The sequence below is a fragment of the Typopeltis vanoorti genome, chromosome 13 (genome assembly GCF_054136105.1).
Source record: "Typopeltis vanoorti isolate ZY-2024b chromosome 13, IOZ_Tvanoo_1.0, whole genome shotgun sequence".
Taxonomy (NCBI): domain Eukaryota; kingdom Metazoa; phylum Arthropoda; class Arachnida; order Uropygi; family Thelyphonidae; genus Typopeltis; species Typopeltis vanoorti.
Window position 1 is genome coordinate 89,284,883 of NC_143561.1, and position 22,467 is coordinate 89,307,349.

At 35.6% G+C, this 22,467-nt stretch overlaps 1 protein-coding gene across 3 annotated transcripts in view; it reads left to right on the forward strand.

Moving 5' to 3' along the window:
- Nucleotides 1-22,467, forward strand: part of LOC150100347 (equilibrative nucleobase transporter 1-like) — a 101,821-nt gene that overhangs the window by 59,387 nt on the left and 19,967 nt on the right. For all 3 annotated transcript variants that reach the window (XM_090403045.1, XM_090403044.1, XM_090403046.1), the window contains one exon: nucleotides 9,443-9,649. In XM_090403045.1, the coding sequence (XP_090259171.1) occupies nucleotides 9,443-9,649 (207 nt within the window). The remainder of the gene's footprint in view (nucleotides 1-9,442; nucleotides 9,650-22,467) is intronic.

The following is a 22,467-nucleotide window of genomic DNA, read 5'->3' on the forward strand; positions in this document are numbered from 1 at the left end:
AATCATTCTACTTGAACTCCTAACAGCAGCTCGATCGTGCACAGTTGTTTACAGATTCCGGAGAGCCTAATTATTAAGCAAGTTCAACTTTCAGGCCATTCCCACAGCGCCAAACTGTCACCCAAGCTGTGGTCGAGACAATGACAGTTTTCGATTTCATGTGCAGGAAATTATAACTGCGATAATGCGCCTGGAGTTTCCGGCGCTTATACTACAAATATTTCCTCACGAACAACCGTTTATCGCTTCAGAAATGGAGAGGAAGGTAAGTGGAAAGAGCTGATACTGTACTATTATCGCTTTTCCATAATTGCTGAGTGATAAGCTTTACTTGGGCGGTGAAGTGCCTACTGATTTGCAAAGTGAAGTATGCTGAACTGCAGCCAAATGATCAGACATGTTACACAGATAACAGCGATCGAGTGCCATAACTAGCACTAGTTTAGAGTCGGGGTACAAAGCTTTGGTGACCGTTGGCCGAGTAGACAATGCCTCTACCCGCCCACCAGCGATTGTAGGTTGATTCGAATATTGCTGTGGGAATTTGAGATGTCTTGTCTTTAGATGGAAAATTGCCATTAGTGTCAGACCGCCCACCATTCGGCTTATTGGAGACATGAAGTAGCTTAAAAAAAAGCATGCGTTTAGTTTCTAGATCCCATGTACAATTTTTTTTACAATCTTTCCCACGGATAATCGAACAACTAATAATTAGGTGTTAAAAAGATCTAAAGTATAGATGATGTTTAAATTTCTTACATCTGTTTTGGAATTTTATTTTACTTGAACTAATATATATGTAACAGTTTCGAGACAAATATGGAAAAGCAAACTGTGTTACTAATTATTACAGGTTTCTCTAATTACTGATATTAGGGTTTCGTTATAATAGTACTGATATTATTAAACAAGCTTTATAAACTCAATGAAGGAATATGTAACATGATACATATGTTCATCTTAGAAGAAAGTTCATCACCGAGAGCACTTGTCTCATATTAAGTGCTACCAGCTTTTTTTTTTTTTTTTTTTGGCGAAAGTCCTCATGATGCTGATGAAGGTTTCTAAGAGTTCAGCATAAAGCTCTCAAAGATGCTTTCCTGGATGAATTTATTTCTCAGAATATCGTTTCGATTTGTATTTGCTGGAATCTTATAAATTTTAACAGCAAAACAGTTAGAACACCCGGATGTAATTCGACCACTTGTGAAAAATCGACAAACCTACAAAGTGAAGCTGCTTAATCGTGCTAGTAATTTTTTTTTTTGTGATAGTCAATCAACTGTTGCAACAAAAGATTTCAAAATCAAAATCTTTGATATCACAAATAGAATGTGGTCGCTTTTATTCGCACGCTAAATTTAAATTCGCTTCAAAGTTAGCATCAGAAAATTTAACATCAAAATCTTTTTTTTACCGGAAGCTTCAAATTAAGCTCATTAAAATATATTATGTCTAACAGATTTTTTTTAATTTGGTAACACATTTGCGAGCCATTCAAAACTTATTTGCTGGAGGAAAAAATTAAGGGCTGTAAATTAAATTATTAATCCCCTCTCCAAATCGTTATTGCTTTAGAAAGATGCTTTTTTCCCTAATAATCAAGCAGAAAAACGGTATCTGAAATAAAACGATTTTTGTTGTTTCGTTTAGGCCCTTCTTTTATTGTTACCAAGTGAAATTTATTGCTGTGTTTATTGAACTACAAACAAAAGCGTTGGCTATGGTTTAATAATATCTTTCCTTACCGTAACAACAACAACAAAACAACTTTATTCATTAACTTTCTTTTTGTGATCTGTCATCATCATCACGAACCATGGGCACACTGCCTGCTGGTGTCCGATGCCTTCTTCCACCTTTCTTTGTCCGGTGCACAGTGTCGCAGTTTCTGTAACCCCATTCCACACCAGTCCTTTATGTCGTCTATCCATTCTCTGTATGGTCTACCTCTTCTGTTTACACCATCCATAATACCAAACATCAATGTCTTTATCTTCCGATCCTTGCTCATTTTGTAGATATGTCCAAATAATTGCAGCTTCCGTTTTGTATAATTTTCTGCATTTGTGAGCTGTACGACTACTTACATAAGGATTTCATATTATGTTGAAAATTCCGTTGAAGATGTTATGAACAGATGGATATGATAAGCATATGATAAGATCCAATCCACGTATGATATAGGTGGATCAAAAACTAATACAGATATTTAATTCACCGTTAATAACTAAACAAGTAGGGAAATTGGAGTATTTTATGTTGAAAGAAAGTGTGAGGAAATGGACATTTTTTTTTTAGTATTTTGATTAAATACAGAAATATTGAGGGCATTTATTTTACATTATATTTGGCATTGATAAAATTAAGATTCTCTTCCCGAAATAAGCTATCTAACCAAAAATATCCCAAACTCCTTCGCAGTAGGGATATGACTATATGAATTACAACAATGGCTCATATAAAAGTATAAAAGGAAGCACACGGTCTCGCAATCCTTAGACAAGCATTAACAATAAAATGGACTATACTGAAGAGCTCGGCGAATTTTAATCTATCATAGAATGCCACCTTTGCAACAACTCAGTTCGAAATTTTCTGCCTTGCTGTAGCTTCCCCGATCAGCTCTGAATGATGTTACCGTGAAGTGGAAAAGCCTATGAGTAATAACACCACAATCGCGAACTGGTAGGCCATATAAAATCACAAAGCGGGACCACCCAGTGCTGAAACGTGTGGCATGAAAAAAATCGCCTGTCCTCGATTAAAACACTAGCTACCGAGCGAGTTCCAAAATATCTCTGGAAGCAACGCAAGCACCACAACTTTTCGTCGGAAGCTGAAGAACATAGCCGCTGAGCTACGCACAAGTTTACGAGGGTGTGTTGAAAAGTTGTAATAATCACCATGAAGGAATTGAGGTAGAACCACATAACTTACACATTATTCTACATATTCTCTACGAAGATACACAAACCAGTCTTCAGCTGCAGACATGACTTCATCTGTGGTAAATGTTTCTTTCAATATGTTGCTGCTCTAAATTTGAGAATAAGAAATAGTCAGATGGGACTTGGTTCAGCGAATAGGGTGGATGAGGCAGACACTGAAACCCCAAGTTGTGTATTGTCTGTGTTTCAGGAGCAGTGTGAGCAGGCAGGTTGTACTGCAAAAGCCACACGCCTCTGCTCAGTTTTTCGCGACGTTTTTCCTTCAGTACCAATTCCTTCGGAGCTGTTGAATAAACTGCTTCTGTAACAGTTTCATCTTGTTTTGGAGGTACTTGGTAAGGATTACACCATCCATATTCCAAAAGACAATGGCAAGAACCTTCGCTGCTGACTTTTGGATTCGGAACTTCCTTCACCTTGTGTCTGGCCCCACTCCATTGTCTGTTGTTTGGTCGTAGTGATGAAGCCATGTTTCATCAGCAGCCACAATACGAGCCAAATAATTTGCACCTGATTTCTTAAAATGACCCAAAATTCCTTGAGATGACAGGGGACCTATTTCAGTGACCTATTTCATAATCCAGATGCTGGTGGATAATGACCCCAAATCGTTCCTTGGATATCTCCAGCGTTTTTGCAATGTTTTGCCTGGTATTCGTCTATCATCAAAGATCATGGCATGCGCTGCATCGATGTTTTCAGGTGTGATCGCTGTGGAAGGTCTTCTTGATCTGGGGAAATATTTCATAAGAAACTAGCAGCAGGGCAAGCTTAATTATGTAGTACTAGCATACCTCTTAAGAGTAAATATCTGAAATACTTGCAATTCAGATATTTATTCTTAAGCTTGTAATTTGAACGTACTTGTATTTTATTATTATTATTACTTGACACCTCCAGGGAGTCTAAAGACAAATCGAGGGAGGGCACCTGCTCTACAACTCTGTCTCCACCAACCACAACGAACCGAAACTACACCAACGCCATCTACCACACACCACCAGTACTAATATTTTCACAGACAATCACAAACATCCATGCCCATGGCGGGATTCGAATCCGCAGCCTGCTGGAGAGCGGCGGATACGCTAACCACTTGGCCAACCAGGCCGGCTTTTTTCAGATGGTATTTTATAAAATACCATCTTGATTGATTTCAAAAACTTTTTTTTTTTAATCTAGACGTGTATTCAGCAGGTACAGCTATAATAAACACCACTTCATAATTAGTTAACAGACATCTATTTTTTTTGCAACTGCAGTTATTTTTGCTGTAATTAACACATGCACGCGCGCGGGCACACAGCGCCAATTCATTAAGAACGAACGCATTCTCCCCCCCCCACACACACACCACCACCACACACACACACACACTCCCTTAAATACAGCAGCACTAGATGGCTACGAGACATATGCTCGTCGACTGGAATGTCTCGTTTAAAGTAGCACTACAAGGGTTTTTCAATTGAAGATAAACTAGCCAGTTAGCGAACAGATTAATTATTCATTGTAAGTAAGCCAGCAGCTAACTACGGGATTAAAAACCCCAATATCTGGGGTTCATTCCGTAAAACAAACCAACCAGAGAATACATAATTAACTAACATTACATGCCTCACAGCCTTAATTGCTTTGTCTATAATTTCCGTAAATATTTAATTTCTTGAACAAGGTTTACTGATCAATCAAAGGGTTTCAAAAGGGTAGATTTTATTCTTCTTGACGTTCACCAATAAGAATCCAATTTTCCTTAATGTTCACTGTCGCAATAACCTCAGAATAGAAGCTTTTCTGACAGATAAACAGATTTTACCGTTACTAATTCAATCGATTCAGCCAAAAATAATGAAAATGCATTAAAATATTAAAAATAATAAATTCAGCAAATGCACCATCAGATTTTATCGTTTAATAAAAGATCTCTAAGATGAGCTCTTTAAATTATTATAAAATAATAGTTTTGAGTAGTTTGTTCTACATAACATTCATTATTTAGAAAAGCTTCTAAAGCTAAATCTGATCTTACAAGAATGCCGCAAATATCTCTTCATTAGATATTTCATGTACCTAATATTATTAGAAAGTAATAATAATATTATTAATAATAATAGTTTTGTATACCTGCTCTTAAAATAATGGAGTCTGTAATAGGCACTGTTAAGTATGAATTGCTTCATAAATGTTGTTTCAATGGGTTTCTTAGACATGAAAATTATATCACTATGGTTACAAACTCGGATGAGACAAATTGGCTTATTCTGTTATAAAAGAATACTAACTATCGTAAAATGATTTTTTTTTTGACATGTGACAACTAAAGTACGTTTTATCTGTGTAAATGGTAATGTATTGTTATCCACATTATTATAACACTGATAAGAACACGTACATTGATAAAACAATTATATAAAATATCTTTGGCTTAGAAAGTTTTTAAAGAATGGGGGGGGGGGAATAGATCCATTCAAATTTATTTCATTTATTTTTCATTATGTGATGGTTGCTGATTATGGGAAACGTTTACAAGTACCTAGAGGACAAAAATGGAATTGCAAGTTAGTTCCGATTTCGGATGGTAGATGGCGGGGCGGATTTTGGGGAACTGCTTTCCGTATGCAAAAAGGATACCATCCCCTCCTTTTTTTAAAGAAAACTTGTTCCGATAGTTGGAATGCAGGAGTGGGGGGGGGGGGGGGTAGATCACAAGCAAAATCAAAATGTGCTTCACAGTTATGCATCTTTCTGTATTACTCAATCGGAGACCATATAATTTCTGTGCATATATGCATCTTTTACTTTGAACTCAAAAGCATAAAATAACCTAGTGATGAGTGGAGCTTCACAACACCAGCATAAGTTGCCTTTGTATCGCACTACTTAAAGGACCTAATGTGTGAAGAATCTTGTATGTTCGTCGTTTTATAATCACTTTATACTCTAGCAAACTTTACGGTTTCTTCAAAGGCAAAGTCAGAACCCGTAATACAGCATTCCATGTTGAAAGTTATAAACGACAGTAATCTTCACCAAGACGGAGATGTGTAGTTTATTAAAAGTGGAATAATGATGCATAACAACGCTCAGCAGCTGATAAATTAGAAACTTTTCCATGATAAATGGAATCCACCACTAATAATAACATGTCGCAGTCAACGGCTATAAACAAGTGGAAAGTTTCTTTCGGGAGATAGACTTCGTGTTCAAGTTTTGTGTGATCATGGGCAAAGGGTCGTGACGACGAGAACGATATGGGACAGTATATCTCAGCAACTATTTTCCGTTTGAAACAACTTTACTATATGCAGCAATGTCACAAGCATATCGAGAAGGGTGTGAAAAAAATAAAACAGCTAGTCAACATCAGGTATGCAGCTGTAAAAAAAAAAAAAAAGGTGGATTGCAAGAGGAAGATGAAGAATCTACTAGAGGTTCAAAAATTAGTCACATGACTGCAGTACAACCAGAAACTTCGAGAAAATATCTAGTATACCATGCATTATACACTTTTCTGAATAGGATATCATACGCATTCAACAAACATTAAGTTATTAGTATTAAATGGATGGAAGTACATCAGTATCGGATAATGGAGAACCGAAGAGAAGTGGCATGATCTGAAGAATCCCAATTTCACATAGACAGAAGGAAAAACACAAAGTTATGGAATCATCATAACTGGTTCATAGCATTACAAGACGGTAGCGATGGAGTGATGGTGATGGTTTTGGAAAGTTTTTCTGGCACTTCTCAAGACCACATGGTAACATCAGATCAAGAGCTAAATAACGCATCCGAACATCGTTGTCCACAAAGCACACTGGTGCCTACGTCCAACAGAACAATACATTGTGCTACGAGACACATATTGTTCATGCAAGTTATAAGAATCCTGGTAATAACTTTTCCTCTATAGTTTCTTTCCTCTCCTCCCGCCAGCTGCCTCCCGCCAGCTGCTTAGTCACCACATATCTTTTTTGTTGGATATGATCACTGAGGACTTCAGCATATGGTGGAACGAGATGGTCGTGACAGAACATACTGCTAGGAAAACTTGTGAAACTGCCAGAATTCATCAGAACAGTCTGGAGAGACCAATATCTCGAAGCGATTCTGGAACCTTGCGGAGTTTACGGCCTAACAATCTATTAATTGGGCATTTCTATTGCTTCTGCTACGCTTATATTATATTTAATAGCCTATGATCTTTTATGAATATATCCGGCTTTTACTTGAAAAGCAAACCTAATTCAAAGTTAACGTTTGATATATCATAAAGGACCGTAGGCCTTCAAATGTAATATATCATGATTAATAATGCCAGCACCTTAAACGCAATAAAAATATATCGTAAAATGAAAAACAACGACATCAGCTAAAAGGGAATTTATAATTTTCATTTAAATATATCCAGAATTAGGGTTTAATAATCTTATTCAACGTCTTAAGAAAGCTTTTTTTCCTTCATTTATGTCGAAAGCAATGGCTTGTTCAGGTAAAAGGCAATTTTATGGCTTTCATTTAGAAACTGAATCAAAACTTTCAGTTAAAGGCTTCATTAATCTCAATTTGATTGTATTATTATTTGAATAATGAAGATTGGTATCTAGTTCTGGCTCCAGATATGTTTTTATCCCAAAGCAAACATCCATATTTCTATTATCTCCATAAATGTAATGTCAGAGAGGAGATCTTTTTGGTGACTCCCCAAAGTCTTATTTACCACCATAGCAACCATGTGGTATTCCTGAAAGACAGATTTTGTTCTCTTCACATCATCTTTTCTAATCTAAGCAATAGCAAATACTAATATTAAGACGATATCTTCATAAGTTATATCGCTAAAGTCAAAATTATCATCGGGAAGGGAAGAGATAACTAATAATAATAAATCTAACAAGCGTAATGTGATAAATATCACGCTCTTTTAGAGACTCAGGACTTGTCAGAAGTCCTTAAGCATCTTCCACACCCGTACTTGACTGTCCGATCGGTAAAGGATGCAGCGTGATTCTTCGCTCCATATCACCAACTTACAACTCTTTATGGGTCGTTAACGATGTTTTGTGTGATCCGTGTGCTGTTTATTTCCATGACTAATGTTTGCTTTATGTGCAAAAACCCTTCCATGCAAATCAATACTGTGTGTTCTGCCCCAGTACTAACCCTAAGTTTTGCATTGAGCTTCTAGTTGAATGTTTCTCATCAGCCTTACTGATTTCGTACGACCCTTCCAAATATACCATTTGATCCATTGGTGTTAATTTTTTGGCTTTGCTGTGTGGTTTTGGGTTGAGGTAGCATCCTTATATTTCTACCGGTTTAAAATGTTTCTTGGTTAATGGTGACTACAGTCTTTTACCAGTGTCATGAACAACAGGTCACAGATATGTCATAACGCCTCTTTCAAGCAAAAGTTGTTTACTTTTGCTTGAAAGTTGGCTGCCATTTGGACAGGCTGCAAGCTTCCTGCTTTTTTGCCCGTTTAAATTCTGTTTTAGAAGCATTGATAATTTTCTTTGATTCTGTTTCGGGTTTCAGTATAGGCATTGAAGGAGGATGGGGTTCTTGATTTAAGCCAGTTATGGTATGCCTGATTTTTCATTTGTATTTGTATTTAGTATTTGTATTTGTATACATATATTAACATTATACAGTATAATTCACATAATATCAGTATTTATGTTAGATTACAAGGACTGGAAGTTGATCTTATTGGCAAATTTAATTAATTCTATGTAATACTTTTCGATAAGTCTCTGTCTTGACACTGGCCACTTGTCTCCGGAAGTGATGACGTGTTGTATTAGGGGCATCGGGATGGACTCCAATAGCTGACAGTCGTAAAGTATGTGGTCAATAGTCTGTTGAAGGTGTGGACTGCAAATGCGCGATGGTGATTCCAGGATATGAAATCTGTGTAAGTAGTGTCTTAGTTTTCCATGTCCCATTAGTAGCGTGGTTAAACCTGGAGAAATGGCGTGTTTTTTCAGCCGAAGTCCGCTTCTGATGATTGACAAGAATTCTTTTGTTGTTGATCCGTTTTTTGATTTTTCTATTCTTCTTCACACATGTCTAGGTTTTTCCCTTCTGCAAGTGTTTTTATAGCAGATTTCGAGTACTTTTGGTAACTTGTTTCTAGCCGTTTTCGATTCTAGCTGGCTGCTTCTTTAGCCAACTGATCCGCTCTCTCGTTTCCTGCTATTCCCGTATGCGTGTTCACCCAGCAGAACTTGATTTCCCATCCCTCTAGAGTGAGATTTCGAACCAGAATCCTTGTCTGTTCTATTAATGCAATATAGTGAGGCTCATGTCGAGTTGCACTAAATATACTAAAATTTGAAGAGCTTTCTTACTGAATTTCACAAAAAAACATTGTAATGTTAACACAGTTTCGTAAATTTTAATGGCTGCAATTTTAGGATCATTTCTGGGAACTCTGTATTATGAATAAAGTTTTTTTTGTTGTTGTTTTTGTATTGCTTGCATAGGCACAACAACATGTGGAATTCAAGAAGCAAATACTGAGCTTATTGTGGGCAATGATACTAATAAAATTCCTTCACTGAGAGCATCTCTTTTGACATCATCTTATTTCTTGCATTTGTACGCTGGATCGATATCTGCATTATCATTAATACTTTACAATGGAAGTTTCAACTGGTGGCTTGGAACAATCACCAGCGATATAAGTCTAGGTGAGTTCATACTATTACAGCATTTTAGACTTTCATATAGTAAACTATAACATTATTTCATAATATTATTTTTATTTTACTACCGTTTATATTTCATTTTTTTATGTGGCTCCCACCCACGAAAGATTTTGCAAAGCTACAACACAGCCGTATCGTGGGTTGGTTGACGATTTTCCCCCCATTTTTATTAATTATATATATAGTGTTTTCATTTTTACTTTTTACATAGTCCGAACACCCTTCCTCTAGGGACCAAACATGGAACTTTTTTCAAGGCACTTCAGGGCGCCAATAAAGATGACATTCATCTACCACTTAACAACAATCACAAACAACCATGCCCAGTGGGATTCGACCCATAGCCTATTAGGTGGAGAAAGGACACGCTAACCACTTGGCCAACCAAGTCATCAAAATAATTATGTATGTAGAATTTTCAGAGACGATAAATGCACACATTATACAACTGAAGGGGGGGAGGGAGTTGCAAAAAAATTCACAAAATATGTGGAGGAGGGGGGGCCGTGAGAAGTTTGGCAATGCAAACGGATGGAATAGTGACACTACAAACCAAGACAAAACCCTACAGCACTCAGTTATTCATTATTTATACAAACGAATTTATATATTTTTTTTTCTTGGGTACATATTTATTATATAACCCAAAAAGCATTGTATTGTACTTTAGTACCACGTGTGCGCTAAGAGCAAGATAATCCGCTAAGAGCAAGATAAAAAAACGAGTTCTTGAGACCAAGCATGGAATCTATTTCAAGTCACTTCATGCTCCTAATAAACAGAGTAGCGGTCTCACACCGAGTGCGGTGAATTTTATCTATCACTTGAATATAATTATATAATATTATATAATTATATTTAGTGTACATTCAAGAATAAATATCAATTTGTGTAATTTATGTCTTTAAACCCTGAATTGACTTATGGCTCCTGTTGGAAGGTCAATGATAAATAATAATATTTATTTTATTTTGTCTTTTGACGTGTGTGTGTGTGTGTGTGTGTGTGTGTGTGTGTGTGTGTGTGTGTGTGTGTGTGTTTTCTGTTTTTTTTCCCTCTGTTTTTTCTTTTTCTTGATAATAAAAGCTATTTATTGATTAAAAATAGATAAACGAAACTTTTTTTAAGTTTTTAGAGAATTAAAACTTATGATCTCTAAACTTTCTTTTAGTTTACATAATAAAAACTTATTTCATCTATTTATTTATAATATTGCAATGATATTCCATCCTATTTCGCAACATGTTTGCTTTGCGCATTTCTACAGTGACGGGTAGTGAAACTTAATCCCCATACCTGTTTTTTTTTGCACATATCTGATTAGATATGTGACTTCTTTAACTGAAATTCTACATGATATAGAATCTCAATCTGTATTACTGTTTATCTACAATTCAGCTAAGATAATGTTTATCTATAATCATTCCATTCTTTTCTGCGAAAAAATTATCTAAAGTTCTTTGGAACTACAAACATTAATTATAGATGACATATTTTAACATTATAACCAGTGTGACACATGATTGTATAGCAACCGTTCAAATGAAATATATTTCTTTGAGTTCCAATAAAACTACATGAAGTGCACATATATTTTTTTCCTTATACAAAGAATAAATACATAGCTTTCTTTAATCTGAAAAGAATGTAGAAAATAAAATATATTATTTTTTTAAAGCCAGCATATCTCTCTATTGAGCAAAACTAAAAGCAAACAACAGAAACTAGTGATAAACAAAGTCGCACTGACCTAGACCATACAAATTTGAGCAAATTCTAGTTTTTTAATCCTTTACAATATATTTTTAAAAAACAAAAAATACATGATTTTAAAAAAATATAATTACAAAGTCTGAATACCATTTAGCAATGGAATACACAGGGAACTCCCTGCATTTCACAGATTACTGCTGCTATTTTTTATAGTGAAAAGCCATGAAAATAATAGCAAATATCTAATTGCAATGAATTTTAGAATTAAACAATCAAATTTCTGCTTATTTTTAAAACAATTTATTTTGTGCTGGTAAATGTAAAAGCCTCTGTAGCTTAGTCGATATAGACGAAGCCCCTTTGGTCGGAAAGACCTGGATTCGAATCCCATCAGTGACGTGAGGGGATTCGAATATATATTGTCTTTATATGGTCTCTTTCGACGAAAGGTGAGTTAGCCGGTCTCATACGGAGGTAAGGAGTTTTTTTTTTTCACCAGGAAACACCTCCCGTGAACACACAGATTACAGTTATGAACATTGCCCTTAGGAGATGCAGCAAGGAGTTACGAACCTGCTGCATTAAATTCGTCGTGAACCCCTCATTAGGGAACTCTAATGACAGTCCTAAACGCATGGATGAGGTGAATCAATCAAAGTGTAAACATCATTAAAAATAGTACTCATCTTATCTGTTTATGCTGTAAAATTTTATTCTAGTTAGTGTATTTCAGAAAATGATTCATCCTAAATCAAAAGCAGAAAAAAAAAAAGCAATATCATTAAGCAACAAAAATATCCAATTTAATAAAGGAATACAATATTAATAAACAGATCTGCTCGAGAGGAAATCAAATAAGCTCTGCATAAAGGTGCCTAATTTGGATCTATAATGAAATGGAATATAACATTCTTACATCACTACGGCATCTCAACTCCCAAATTCATAAATTAAGCAGCCGCCATATAGTTTCAAAAATATACATACACTGCTTGGAGAGAGGTCAGCGGATACCCCCCTCCCCCCCCCCATGGGCAAGGTGCATCGTGTCATGTAACGAATCGTGTTTGTAGCCGGTATATATTGGAGGAATATGACTCCCAAGTCACCGCAACTGTGTCCGGGTGAAGTGGCTACGAGAAGGAAACTGACGGAGTTTGAAAGACGCGTTGTGAGAAGATGTCATGTTGCAGGTCTATCTGTTCGGCAAATTGTTGAAAAATTAGGCCATCCCAGGTAAATAATCAGTGATACCATACTGAGATGGAAGCGTAAGGAGTCAACTGCAAGTGCAACCGCAGTGGACAACCCACCACACTCACCGAACGTGACCGTAGGGAGCAAAGAAGGATAATATGTAAAAACCACCATTCATAGGCTAACATGTTGAATGCAGAGTTCCGGATATCGACTGGAACACGAATATACACAAAAATATTCAGAATCGAGGCTCACAACATGAATTTCGATGGTAGGACCGCAATATGGAAGCCCCACATCACGCGAACCAACATGCAGCGTTGTTATCAGTGGTGCAACGAGCTTTACAGTGAGACCTGGAAACTTGAAAAGCTGTGCTATGGAGCGACGAATGACGCTACACCCTCTACCGATCAGATGGAGAGATGTGGATGTAGCAAATGTCCAGTGAACTTCTCTTTCCCGAGTGCATAACCCAACTATGAAATTAAATGGCAGCGGGATGATGGTATGATCCTGTTTTTCCTGGTTTGGCATTGGATCTCTGTTTTTTGTGCCACGAGCAATGAACTGCGAGATGTATCTGAACATTGTGGACAATGTAATGCTTAGTACTTTGTGGCGTTTCTACAGAACTGACCATTGCCCCTTTCAGCAAGACAACGCGCCCTTGTGAGAGGATGTCATAAATATGTCATATGGCAGTTTCTAACTGCTAACGGTTTGTGGATAACGTCAACACACTTGACTGACCTTCATAGAGGTCTGATCGCAACCTTAACGGACATCTGTGGGATGAACTGGAACGTCGGGTGAGGTCCGCCCCACAACAGTCCAGGACCTCATTACGAGCCTTATACGTGCCTACAAGAAGAATGGTCCAAAATTTTCATTGATCGTTATCGTACGCTTGTGTAAAGTACGCCTCGTAAGATTGCTGCAGTCATCGCAGCGAAAGGAGGGACTTCGTCAATGCATATAAAATCCAACACACCACTTCAAATTCGACAATCAAGAAATACAGCAACAACAACAACAACAGCAATAATAATAAAGTTGTAATTATTACTATTATTATTATTAACGTGTCACAAATCATGACCAAATAGAAAGAAGATTTACAGTTATGAATATATTCAGCCTAATATTGCTCATAAAATTAAAGGAAGTAGTATTAGTAGTAGAGCCTTCATACGAAGGTAGAGGATTTTTACACCCGGAAACTCGGGTTTTTCCTCCCTCAGAACAGGCAAACTGGCACATAAACACACACAGATCTACACTAATTAAATACATACTTAATCTCTCATTAGGAGGGCTCAACCAGTTCCTCGGGACAGATGAGGAACGGGAGGTACCCCATACGAATAAATAAGCAGTAGCTATTATATAAGAGAAGTAAGCTCAAACATTAGATTAAAACTACATTTTAAAAGCACACAGAAAGATATGAAGGTGTCTTATCTTGGATTTGGAGGTTCATCATGCTGAATGGCGAAACTGGGATACATGATTGGAATTATGTTAGTGTGAAAATAGCTTCTGAAAAGAGAGTTAAAACGGAGAGAAGTACCTTGCGCTTTCGTTAGTGCAAGGTAAGAAAGTATAGAAACGGTTTGGTTTATCTGCCCAGGATTAAATTAATTTAATATAGAATAACTAACACGTTAATGCAGAGTGTGCCTACATGTCCTCGCGACATAACACTAGGTCTGTAGAAAAAAGACCTAAAGTTCCATTCTAATTAATGATCACAAGAACGGTGACAAATATTTACAATATTATGGTGTCATATTTCTTCTAACAGGCTGGTTAGGAATATATTCAAAAACTAAATTAATTCTTTAAAATTCATTTAGTTTTTGAGTATACATTTTTATCAATAGAATATATAAATTATATAAACAATATCTAAAGTTATGACATCCTATACAATAAAAAAATGATCCACAGAATAATAAAACTAACTTAAACCGACAAAATCTGTGTCATCAATGTGTAATATATAGTATCAGCTTAAAAGTGTCGCAGAGGATTATAAATTTACACTTCATGTAAACAAACAAGGCATCTTTTGCATTCCCTATTTATTTAGGTACACTATTACAAAAGATGACTTGTTTTAAGGGATCTGTTTCATTTTCCAAGTTCCACTATGTATTAGTTTGTCTTTAGCATTTAAGTAACAGTTTCTGTTCATTTAAATTATATTCATTTTATTACCAAGCTTGAAGAATTTTTTTTTTCAGATTTAAAAATGTGCGGCAGTCATTTAGCATGTTTTACCAAAACAATTTTGATTTGAATTTTATCTATTATTTTTACAAAATGATTTGCATGCAGGAGCTTGATCGAAATGAAGGTTTTTTTTGCATCGTAATTATTATTATACAAACCCCTTCTAGAGTCAAGACTAGTCATTAATAATTTGAAAAGAGAGAGATTTTCCTTTCTTTTTAATTTTTACTTTTATGATACCTCATCTTATTGACTTGTGCGAATATCGCAGGGTTTTTTTTTACTTTTTTAAGGCTTTAGGGCTTTAGTGATGAATGGCACACAAAACATTCAAGTTTTTATTCATGATGCTATCTAATAATATTTGTACCGAATATCTAATGTGTACCGATTCGACAACATGTTTCACAGAAAGTAGCATTAACGTGTCAAATAAATTCCTTAAACTGATTTGCACGAATAATATATTTCAACAGCATGTTATCAGCTTAATTGCATGAACCAATTCATCATCTTTTTATAATCAAAAAAAGTTTAATTTCTTTATAGATACACAATTATAGATACACAACATGTACAATGTTACTTTGGGGAAAAAAAAAGAATTCGGTATAAAGAATTTGAAATACGTTTAGCAAGAATTTCAATGGAGCAATATGCAATAGAATGTGTTCTATTTCATATTTCTTTAATTCGGTTTATAGTTAATGTGTTAATCATCTACAAAAGTGAATTAAAAATAAATTTACACAGGAAAAATACATTATCCTTTTTTGCAGCTCTTGCTGCAAAAAAGAAAACACTGAGGTGCGAATATAAAGAAAAGTGATTAGCATGCTCATGAGCTGTATAAAGTGCAAGCAAGAAGGGTGACTTAGTTGGGTAAAAAAGGCCAAATCAGATTATGAGAGAAAATTAACTAAGCAGGTAAAAGTAAAGCCAAAAGAGTTTTCTCGTTATGAGGCAAGTAAGAGGGAACATGGCTAAGGTAGGATGACTTTAAACAGTTCTCGTGGTAGGAAGGTGACAGAAGATAAGAAATAGTTGAATTGCTGAGTGATCATTTTGCAAAGGTGTATTATCCAGAGACTTTGCAGTTGCTGATGTAACAGAGACGCATATCAAAATTGAGGTAAATAAAGAGTTCAGTATACTGAAAAATATGAATGTAAATACAACAGTGAGACTGGATGGCATGTCGGCCTATGTACTGCGTGAATGCAAGAGAATTGGCATTGCTGTGATGAAGTTACTCAATCTAAGTCTCAGTTCTGGCAGGGTCCAGGTGAGTGGAAAGAAGGTAAGATAGCTCCAATGTATAAAGGTGGTTCCAAGACAGAGGTAGCGAAATACCAATTAATATATCAGGAGTGGTTGATAAAATATTGGAAAAGTTGGTTAAAGGTAAAATCCAACAATGGGCGGATAGAGATGCGATACTCTATAGAGGGCAGCACGGCTTTGTAAAAGATAGATCCTATCTTAGTAATTTATTCACATTTTATAATAAAGTGACAGCAGAATTGAATAAAGGAAATGGCTACACTATGATATTGCTGGACTTTGCAAAGGCGTTTGAACAGAATAAATACCAAATGGAAAACTATTACAAAATTGGAGCAAATGGGAATGGATATAAAGCTAGTATTACAGTATGGATGGAGAGAGGGATGACAGACACCAGATGGGTAGTATATGGTGGAGCAGAATCTAGAAGAATGAGGGTGACCAGCGGAGTATCTCAGGGTTCTGTACTAAGGCCACTACTCTTTAATTTGTATGTCAATGATATAGGGAAAGTGAACCTTCTCAGCTCTTTGCTGAGAATGCGAAAACAAGGAAAAGAACTAGTAGATAAAGGTGACGTAGCTATCCTACAGGGCATCGATTCCCAACCGGTGGTACGCGTACCCCCCGGGGGTACGTGCTGGGCCGTTCAGGGGTACACGAAAAATAATCAGCAATGGCGGAAAAACAAGTAAAGTAAACAAAATGCAAAACGTTAGTTATGGAACAATAAATGTCAGTGTTTAAAAACAGCTATTTTAAAAACAAGAGGTACAATTTATAGAAATGGGTTTAAAAGAGGTACACAAGTGTAAAAAGGTTGGGAACCACTGCTATAGAGTAATTTATATAAACTGGCATTGTGGGCAAAGGCTAATGATTGTCAATTTACTGTTGCAAAATGTAAGGTTATGTGCTTCAGGTTGGAAAGGTTGCATACAGTGTATCATACTGATGGTACTGATTGCAGGAAATTGATGAGGCTAGGGACTAGGGGATAATGGTGGACAGAAAATTGAATTTCAGAGGGCATATTGCAAAAGTTAGTAAATGGCTCAAATGATTATTTGGATGTTGAAAAACACCCTAGCAAGTAAAGATAGGTAAGTTATTATCCCTCTTTATAAGACCATGATTCACACTGATTTAGTCACCTGGGTTTCTTGAGGACCAGGTGGTGGTAGAAAAGATTCCGAGACGAGTGACTAAGCTGATGACAGGTTTGTGAAATGCTCCCTATGAGGACAGGTTGAAGGTTTGTGGATTACAAAGTTTAGTTGATAGGCGGAAAAGAGAGGATATGATAGAAACTTTAGCATATTAAAGGAGATTTATAAAATTGATGCAAAGGAAATTTTTGAATATATGACAAATAGTCAGATAACTAGGGAGCCATTCGTGGGAGTTGTGTAAGAGCAGGGATGTGCAGACCAGATTTTTTGCATGGAGAGTTGTGAATGAGTGGAATGGATTGCCAAAATTAGTTGTGAGTGCACTGACAGTGAATAACTTTAAGGAGAGGCATGGTAGGACTTGCGTGCAAAACAGTTAGTTTAAGTCTCCACGATGAGATTCCATGGAGATACCGTATAATAATAATAATAATAATAATAATAATAATAATAATAATAATAATGTTTTTTGAGAGATAGATTCCGGTATTGAGACCACATGTTTATTAAATACGAACAGGATACGTGAAAACCCGACAAGTTTTGTAAGTCGTACGACTTACATCATCAGGGGGGGATTGGTGTATAAAAAGGTTAAACACAACTAACGAAGATTAAATTCATAGTCCATTAGATGTTTCTAACTGTAACATTGAAAAAATTGAAACATTCGTTAATATATGTTCGTTGGAACATTGTTATTTGTTGTCACGTTCTGTGCTTCATGTGTGTTATGTCCGAGATCTGAGGAAGTTAAATTTTTTTATGAATGCCGACCACACTTGGTGTAATATCAAACCTTGGTTTTTGTTGCACTGTGTAGGAATTCTAAGCATTTTTGCCGCTTCCTTGAATTTCCTTGTGAAACAATTTTTATCAATATATGACATGATCTTTTTTTCCCAAAGTACTTTATGGCCATTGGAAGTTGTGTTAAAAGCTAGGCCTGATTTGTGTTCTCTTCTTTTTTCTACGTCTTTTTTATATTACGGATTTCTCCTGACCTTCCCGTCTGGCCTTACGTAATAAATGCCACAAGAACAATAGATTTGATAGACCCCCTGGTTTTTTTTTTATTTTTTATGGGATTTGCAAAGGCTTCGGTGGATGTAGGAATATTGATATTTTTTCTAAAGGGAGAAAAGCTACTTTTAAGTTGTACTTGCAGAGCAATGTCGCTAATCTGTCTATGACATTTTTGATGTATATGGCAGTGAGATTTCGTTCATGAAATCTTGTTTTTCTACGTTGGTTGTGGGAGCTGTGTTCAGGATTTTCTTGATTGTTTTTGGCTCAAATCCATTAAGTGTGAGGTTCTGTGTTAAGTAGTGTAATTCCTCATTTCGCCTTTTTTTCCGTGCTGGATATCTTATATCCAGCTATATACACTACTTTATATACACTACTTTATGATGTAAGTCATACGATTTACGAAACTTGTCGGGTTTTCACGTATCCTGTTCGTATTTAATAAACATGTGGTCTCAATACCAGAATCTATCTCTTGAACTACTGACCCACAGAAACCTTCGCACACAAATAATGTTTTTTCTTCCTTTTTATTAACGCAACAGTCATTATTGTTATAATGGAACAGTAGTTTGTCACACTTTACTTGAAAAATCTGTCTCTCAAGATTTGGTGGTGTGAGGCTGCATTAAGAAATCTTCCTGTAGTTGTCAATTTTCTGTAAACGGAAAAGGTTAAACTTTTTTCTTCTTCATTTTTTTCTATGAGGATATCCAGGAAAGGTAATTTTTTATGTTCTTCTATTTCCAAATTAAATTTTATATTTGTATGTATTCTGTTAAGATATTCTTTAAAAACAATTAATTCATCTGTTGTTCCTGTCCAAATGACAAAAATGTCATCCACATACCGTAGCCATTTGTTAGGTTTCTTTTGATAGTTTTTTAGAGCGTTAGTTTCAAAGTTTTCCATGTTGGCTAAAGTTGGCTAAAGCTGGGGAGAGGGGGGGGGGGGCATTGCTAGTCCTTCCTTTTGTTCCCAAAATTTGTCCTGGAATGTGAAAAACATTATTCATGCAGTGTTTGTATAGTTCTACAATATCTGGTGGAAAAAACATTTTCAAGAAGAGTCACTTGTATCATTTCTCGGTACATTAGTGAAGAGGCTGACTATATCCAAGCTTGTTACCACACAATCTCATAACCACGCAATCTCAATCTCACAATCACGCAATTTCATTACCATACATCAAAAATGTCACAAACAGATTAGCGACATTGCTCCGCAAGTACAACTTAAAGTAGCTTGTCTCGTGACAAGCTACTTTTAAAAAAAAGCGAAATGAGGAATTACACTACTTTATGATGTAAGTCATACGATTTACGAAACTTGTCGGGTTTTCACGTATCCTGTTCGTATTTAATAAACATGTGGTCTCAATACCAGAATCTATCTCTTGAACTACTGACCCACAGAAACCTTCGCACACAAATAATGTTTTTTCTTCCTTTTTATTAACGCAACAGTCATTATTGTTATAATGGAACAGTAGTTTGTCACACTTTACTTGAAAAAGACCACCAGCGAAGTAAAGAACTTTCTTAGTCTTTTATCGGAGCTAATTATTTAGTCAATCAGAAAAATTCTTTATAGGAGAGTTTTTTTTCAAGAAGAATGTTTCTCGAACAAAAAAATAATAAATAAAATAAACACCTACATACTGGTTTGGTATGAATTATGGCCAAGCAGCTAAAAGTATGAGGTAAAGTTTCGGAATCTAAATTTAACCCCATACTAGATATTTTAAAACCAGTAGACCACGCTTCAAACTGTTAGCGAACCTCTGACAGTCGTAAATAAACCCTAATTTCCCATAGATTGTGGTGTCATGAATGGATTTACGTTCCTGGAAATATAGTTTGAATTCTATAACATAAAGTTTTTGTGTATTCTTTCTGATGTAATGCTTATTGAAAAATGGGACTATTGAAATTTGGAGCAAGTTCCATTAATCTGATTGTCTCTCTCTCTCTCTCTCTCGCTCTGTGTGTGTGTGCGTGTGCGTGTGTATGCGTGCGTGCGCGTGTGTGTGTTCTAAATTGCTGATTTTGCTATGGGAAAATTTGCTGATTAATTAATCAAAATCTTATTTATTTCATTTACATTACTCAACCAATTCTATTTATTTTTAATGTATTAATCGATCGGTTATATTTATTTCAATTAACGAAAATAATTGCAGATTGTCTTCTGTGAAATAACAGGTCACAACTACTACCTTGTGCCATCGATCGCGAATTCTAAAGTTACTAAAAATAGGTACACTAACACCAAATCTATCTACTGTCAAAACGCAATCCATACGCAGTTCATAATGAAAAATAATGGGACCTATTAAGCAATGCTATTTAACGTTAAACGTTAACTCTAAATAAAATGGAACGATGACGTATATGATAGGGCCAATATGATATAAATATATGTAATTTAAATGGGGGGGGGGACAACAATAAGTTTTATCCGGTTATATATCAACACAATTTCTTTTGCACCATCAAAAATTAATAAGAAAATTAATATAAAAAAGGGCGAAAATCTTGTAATACAAATCTCCAAAAACAAAAAAAGTGGATGCTCTCTCTCTCTCTCTCTCTCTCACTAAATAATGGGAAGCTAAATTTACTCTGTCCTGCCATAATTTTGAAAAAAAAATATTTCAGAGGATTTAAATAAGAACATTATTTGTTGTATTTAATGTTGCAAGCTAAAAAGTAGCTCTTTTTTGTTAACAAGAATACAGACGCGTACAGTACAGACTCAAAAGTAGAGGTAAGTGTACTGAAAAAGAATAAAACTAGCCACCTATTATTAATTTGTGTGGAACTTGAACACATCGTAGCATTATCATTAGAAGTATACAATAATTTTAAAAAGATATGCCAAATTCAAAATGATGTGCATTTTATAAGACCATTAACTCGTTCGTCACTTGTGTAGGTTTTCTCTCAACCCAATGATTAATGGGGTAGCAACGCTGCTTTACTAGGGAATTATTACAGCAGTTGGTTTCACGTTGCATTCCATGCCCAATGGTATATTGTGTGTGGGTTCACGAGGCCAGTCTGCCTGTTTTGAGGAAAGAAACACTCGAGTTTCCTGGAGGAAAATCCTCCACCTCCATACGAAAGCAACTAACTCACCTTTTGATTGAAAAGCTCTGATAAGGGTTCTTCGCATCACAGCGCGATTCGGACTCAGATGTTGCCAACCAAAGACCTCCGTCGAAACCAACTCAGCTACCGAAACTCGTTCACCACTTTTCGTTTCAAAAAAAATTGCTTTAAAACAAGATACATGCCATCACTTATGTGACAATGTCGAAGCAAAAAAAAAGTTTTTGTATAAACCTTTCTGTCCACTATTTTAGATATCACTGATGTTAATCAATGATGTTAATCATTAATTAAAGTTTGGCAATATTACTATCATTATCAAATGGTGATGATTAATATCATTTATTTGATAATTATTGAAGAAATTGCTGAATACCATCTGAATAGAACTTGACTCGACTACTCGATGTATAAGTGTGTAATAATGTGTGAAATTATCTTTATCTTAATTATCAAAACACTGTGATTATTTTTCTGGAATTCTTATCAGATATTTGATTGCAAGGTCATTTGATTTTTCCTACTTTTCAGAACTTGTTTTGCTGAAGACAACCACCCCCTCGAAATTAAGATATAGGGTAATCACTTCTACAGATAAATGCTAATCAAGTGAATTCAAGGGTCAAAGGTTGACAGAACAAAAAAGGAGAATGCAATCCTGTATCCTTATGTCATCAATTCACCGATCTGAAGTAGTACGAATTCAGACCTGTGAAAACACATCAGCCATTGCCTGTAGCTTTGCATCCTATATGGCAATAAAACTCACAAATAACACCTTGTAATATTTAATAATAATGTGTACTATTTCTTTCAATAATTCATCAATAGTATACGATTGATATGTAGAAATCACACGAATAATACGCTGAAATAAAACCGAAGTACTTAAAACGTGCTTATGAAGGTTGGAAAATTCAAAGAAAAATAAATAAGAAATATGAAATTACGAATGAATTTAAGACTATAAAATGGCAAAGAAATGCCTGGAAACGCTTGCTCTGGTTTGGACATAGAATGAATTCAGGAAGAATGCATAGAAGAATGT